The sequence below is a fragment of the Galeopterus variegatus genome, unplaced genomic scaffold, assembly GCF_000696425.1.
Source record: "Galeopterus variegatus unplaced genomic scaffold, G_variegatus-3.0.2 Scaffold9416, whole genome shotgun sequence".
NCBI lineage: Eukaryota > Metazoa > Chordata > Mammalia > Dermoptera > Cynocephalidae > Galeopterus > Galeopterus variegatus.
The window spans coordinates 2,361-8,382 of record NW_007735527.1 but is presented as its reverse complement, the minus strand read 5'-3'; the positions used below and the strand labels follow the sequence as shown (position 1 = coordinate 8,382).

At 34.5% G+C, this 6,022-nt stretch overlaps 1 protein-coding gene across 1 annotated transcript; it reads right to left on the bottom strand.

The window, feature by feature from the left end:
• Nucleotides 1-1,228: 1,228 nt before the first annotated feature.
• Nucleotides 1,229-2,182, bottom strand: LOC103609278 (olfactory receptor 51G2-like). The gene has a single exon (XM_008593626.1). The coding sequence runs from the start codon at nucleotides 2,180-2,182 to the stop codon at nucleotides 1,229-1,231; it is 954 nt and encodes a 317-aa protein (XP_008591848.1).
• Nucleotides 2,183-6,022: the final 3,840 nt, after the last annotated feature.

The window sequence follows — 6,022 nt, the reverse complement described above, 5'->3', positions numbered from 1 at the left end:
AAACTATGCATCTGACAACTATTAGTTCAGTATATACAAGGAAGTCATACACCTTAACAGTAAAAAAAAAAAAAAAAAAACCTGATTAAAAAATGGGCAAAGGGTCTGAATTGGCACAAAGGAAGATATATGAATGGCCAACAGATACATGAAAAAAATGTGCCGTGTCACTCAGCATCAGGAAAATGTACATCAATACCACATTGCTATGCCATCTCACCACAGTTAGATTATTATCACAACAGTGATACAAAGAAGAGGTACATAGGCACATGGAGTGTCCGTTCCCTCCAGATAACTGTCATGATGGTCATGTTGCCAACCAAGGTGATGAAGAACATGGCACAGAAGGGGATGGAGATCCAGATGTGCACAGCCTCCAGTCCAGGGATGCCCATCACCAGGAAGGTGGAGAAGATGGAGTTGGTGCTGTTGACAGAAAGCATGTTGCCAGGGCTGCATGCCTTTCCTAGAATGAATGCAGTGTCTGAGAAACTGATGTTAAAATTTGACTGGACATTTAAAGCCATTATTACTACCATCATCGGATAAGGAAAGAGAGACTGCAAAACAATTTGACTTTATTGGCACTTTAGAAAAGAGTTTAATATTCTTTAAGTTTTTGTGTTATTTTTATCTTGACTTTTTATTTATTAAGTGTTCCCACCAGAATTAACCATCTCAACTCTATTTTACCTAACTGGGCTAGAAATAGCTGAACCTGCTAAGCTGATCTTACTAATCAAAGTTGCCTTATAAGATGTCTCAAACTCATTTAACATTCAAAATGGTGAAAATTCGAGGGAGAGAAAGCCTTGTATTTGTAGAAAACATTAACAGAAAAATGATGTATTTCATGGAACTGCTAATAAATAGTGATGAAAAAACATGGAACAAGATCTAATGGAAAAAAAAGTGTCTTTTATAAAATAGAAGAATAACACAAAAAACTACAAACAACTTAAAAAGTTTGAAGTAAAAAGTAATCATGAATCTGAATAGTAATTTCATGAAGAAAATTTGCACAATAAATTAACCAAAAGCTATAGCTAAAAAAATAAAATCATGGCCAGAGTGAGTTAAGAAAATAATGTATATTAGGACATTTATTTCTTTGTCTCCTATACACACAGAGAGAGACAAATAATAGTCATGTCAGTAGGAAAAGTTTGAAGAGTGGCCATTTGCTGTTATATCAGTTTTCCAAGGTTTATGTTGTATATGCTGCTCAAGACTCATCAGTTTCTTTTTTGATGAAGAGTTTTAGAATTTTGTCTTGTATCTGCTTGGTTCTAACCACATACACAATGGGGTTCATTACAGGAGGAATGAGGAAATGCATGTTGGCCAAGAGTGTGTAGATGTTTTGGGGAAGCCTTCGGCTAATGCGGTAAAGTATAGACAGACAGATCATGGGGGTAAAGAAGAGGACCACAGCACAGAGGTGAGAGATGCAGGTGTTCAGTGCCTTGAGGCAGCCACTGTGGGAAGCAATGCTCAGTACAGTTTTCAGAATCAGCACATAAGACAGGAGAATGAGTAGAAAATCAACTCCCATGTTCGAGAGCACCATAAAAAGTCCAAAGACGCTGTTGATCCTGGTGTTGGAGCAGGAGAGCTTTAGGATGTCAGGATGCAGGCAGTAGGAATGAGAGAGTACATTGGAATGACAGAAGCACAGCCTTCTCAAGAGGATAGGGAGCGGTACCTGTGCAATCATAGCTCGCATTACAATAGCCAAACCTATCCTGGCAATTACACTATTGGTGAGGATGGAAGAATAGTGCAAAGGACGAGAAATGGCCACATAGCGGTCAAAGGCCATTGCCAGTATGATGGCTGACTCAAAATCTTGGAAGGTGTGAATAAAGAACATTTGAGTGAAGCAGGCAGTAAAGGTCAGCTCTCGAGCATCCAGCCAGAAGATCCGCAGCATTGTGGGGAAGGTGAAGAGGGACAGACCCAGATCAGAGGCAGCCAGCATGGCCAGGAAGAGGTACATAGGCACGTGGAGGGTCTTTTCCCTCCAGATAACTGTCATGATGGTCATGTTGCCAACCAAGGTGATGAAGAACATGGCACAGAAGGGGATGGAGATCCAGATGTGCACAGCCTCCAGTCCAGGGATGCCTGTCACCAGGAAGGTGGAGAAGACGGAGCTGGTGCTGTTGACAGGAAGCATGTTTCCAGGGCTGCATGCCTTTCGTAGAATGAATGGACTGTCTCAAAAACCGATGTTAAAATTTGACTGGATAGTTTTAACACTTTGAGTGCCTATACCCTAGGATAAATCATTAGTAATTTCATGAAAACTTTTCTTTTAACCTTATCCTTGGGGTGGCCAGTTAAGTCAGTTGGTTAAGTTGTAGTGCTGATAAACCCTTCCTTACTTTCTGTATGAAGATGAAGTGATATTTCGTAATATACAATCTGAACTTAAACTAGAAAATACTACCCTATCCATTAAGTTCTCCAGATGTGTTGTCTAATTAAAAAGAAAGAAATCTTGATTTTTAATTATCTAAGTTATAAAATATACATAGTTATGTTTTTAAAATAAATTATGTTGAGGTAGAATTTACATACAATAATATTTACCAATTTAAAATTTACAACTCAGTGAGTTTTGAAAAATAGCCATACATATTAAAAAAATACATATAGCCATATATCATATGTAGCATATATAGATGTCTTCTATGTCAAAAATTTAACTTATGACATTTTACACTTGAACATCTCCTCAAATATCTCACCTCTGGCAATCTCTGATTTGATATAAATTTATATAGTTTTAAAATCCAAAATTGAAAAAAAATCATTTTAAGAGAAATCCTGGAAAAGTTAATGTAGACTTACAACTTATACTCTAATTACAGTATTCCACTGTTTTATGGAATATCTTTCTGTGTTTATCAAAAATGACAAAATGATATTTCTCAGACCAGTTGTTCATCGCATGCTTTGAACTGCTTTTTCTTTTCTACAAAGAGATGAGTGTAGAAATTGAAAATAATCATTTAAAATTTTTATATGCATTTGACATAATTCTGTTTCTTTTCCTCAAAAATAAAATTTCTGGCTCTGTATTTTGAAAATATTTTTAATTTTATACCTATTAATTTTTACTTATTTTTTTAAAAAATACAAAATTATTTGTGATAGATTAAATTTTTTTAGGTGGCACTTTGCCATCACATTGTTTAAGAATTGTATTATATGATACCTCATTGCTGGATATAAACATGTTTTTTTTCTTAAGTTGTTCATATAGGAAAATAAAAGACAAAAATGTTTTTATATAATTCAAAATGTAAAAATCATGATTGTAGATTGTTTAATAAACACTTATATAGTTTGAGGGCTCTAATTTTATTTGGATAATTTCAGAATATTTAATTAATAATATTCTTCAATTTGATGGTATATTTGTGGTAGTGAGAAGTTCCTTTACAATCAAGAAACTTAAAAAATTGCAATATGCCTTCTTTAGGGATTTGATTCAGTATTGATCATTTGCTCTCACTTTATTCAGCCAAATATTTGATAGGTACTTTTGTCTATGGGCCTTACTGAAATAAGTTATAAGCTTAAAGCAAAAATCAAAGCTAGCACAATTAACTACTAATTAAAAATGACAGACATCTATAGAAAGAAAATATCTTAATAAAATAAAGGCTAATATGACAAACTCACAGCCAACATCACACTGAACAACGACAAGTTGAAAACTTTCTCCCTAATAACTGGAACAAGACATGTATGCCCACTCTTACCACTTCTATTCAACATAGTACTGAAGTCCCAGCCAGAGCAATTAAGCAAGAAAAAGAAATAAATGGCATCCAAAATGGAAAGAAGGAAGCCAAGTTGTCCCTGTTTGCATATGACATGATTCTACATAGAGAGAAACCTAAAGACTCTACCAAAAAACTCCTAGACATGGTAAACAAATTCAGTACATGTGCAGGATACAGAAATCAATGTGTAAACTTAAGTAGTATCTCTATACACCAACAACAAACTAACAGAAAAAGAAATCAAAAAAACTATCCCACTTACAATAGAAACAACAATAAAAATACCTAGGAATAAACTTAACCAAGGAGGTGAAAGATACTTGCAATGAAAACTATAAAATACTGATTAAAGAAACTAAGGGAGACACAAAAAAGTTGAAAGACATCTCATGTTCATGGAACAGAAAAATCAATACTGTCAAAATAAACCAAAGTGATCTACAGATTCAATGCAATCGCCATCAAAAAAACAATGACATCCTTCACAGAAATAGAAAACACAATTTGAAAATTTATATGGTACAACAAGAGATCCCCAATAGCCAAAGCAATCTTGAGCAAAAAGAAGAAAGCACAATCTCAGATTTCAAAATATACTGTAACATAGCAATAGCAATCAAAACAGCATGGTACTGGCACAAAAACAGATACATATACCAATGGAATGGAACAGAGAATGTAAAAATTAATCCATGAACTTACAGCCAACTTAATTTTGACAAAGGAATCAAAACATGCACCAGGGAAAAGACCATCTCTTTAGTAAAGGAAGGTGGGAAAATTGAAAATTTATATGCAGAAGAACGAAACTAGGCCCCTATTTCTCACTATATAAAAAAATCAACTCAGAATGGATTGAAGATTTAAATGTAAGACTTGGAAGTATTAAACTTCTGGAAGAAAACATAGGAAACATGAATAGTGCTTCAGAAGCACAGAGGACAAAAGCAAAAATTAACACATGGGATTATATCAAACTAAAATGCTTCAGCACAGCAAAGGAAATAATTGACAGAGTGAAAAGACAACCTACAGAATGGAAGAAAATATGTGCAAACTATGCATCCAACAATGGATTAATATCCAGAAAACACAAAGAACTGAAAATTCATTAGCAAAAAACAAATAATCTGATTTAAAAACGGGCAAATGAGCTGAATAGACATTTCTCAAAAGAAGAAATACAAATGTCCAACAGGTATAAAAAAAATGCTCAGCATTGCTAATCATCAGAGAAATGCAAATCAAAATCACAATGAGATCTCATCGCACACCAGGTACAATGGCTATTATCAAAAAGTCAGAACGTAACAAATGCTGGTGAGGATGTAGAGAAAGGGGAACTCTTACATATTGTTGATGGTGATGTAAGCTAGTACAGCCACTATGGAAAACAGTATGGAGATTTCTCAAATAACTACAGATAGAACTACCATATGATCCAGGAATCCCACTACTGGGTATATATCCAAAGGAATGGAAATCAACAAGTTGAGAGGACACCTGTACTCCCAGGTTGATTGTGGCTGTATTCACAATAGCCGAGAGTTGAAACCAACCTAAATGTCCTTAAATAGATTATTAGATAAAGACAATGGGTATACATGCACAATAGACTATTAGTGAGCCATAAAAAAATAATGAGACTCTGCCATTTGCAGCAACATGGATGAACTTAGAGAAAATTATGTTAAGTGAAATAAGCCAGCACAGACAGAGAAATACCACATATTCTCACTCATATGTGAAAACTAAAAAAGTTGATCTATAGAAGTAGAGAGTAGAAGAGTGGTTACTAGAGACTGGTAAGGGGAAGGGGGAAAGGGGGATGGGGGCAGTGCAGTTGGTGGATACAAGATATTGCAGAGATAGGAAGAATGGGATTTACTGTTCTATAGTAATATAGGAAGACTACAGATAACTATAAAGTACTGTGCATCTTTGAGTAGCTAGTCAAGATGATATTGAATAGTCCGAACACAAAGAAGTGACAAATGTTTGAGGTTCTGGACATACTAAGTACCCTGGTATGATCATTGTACACAGTGTAAATGTACCCAAATATGGTATTGTACTCCCTAAATATATAAAATTATCATGGGTCAATTAAGAAAAACAAATTAAAAAGAGAGAGAGAAGAAAAGAAACCACAGATTTAAATTTTAAGATGTATAGAAAATACAAGAATTCTATCATAAATCGTATAACTTCGTATAATGTAA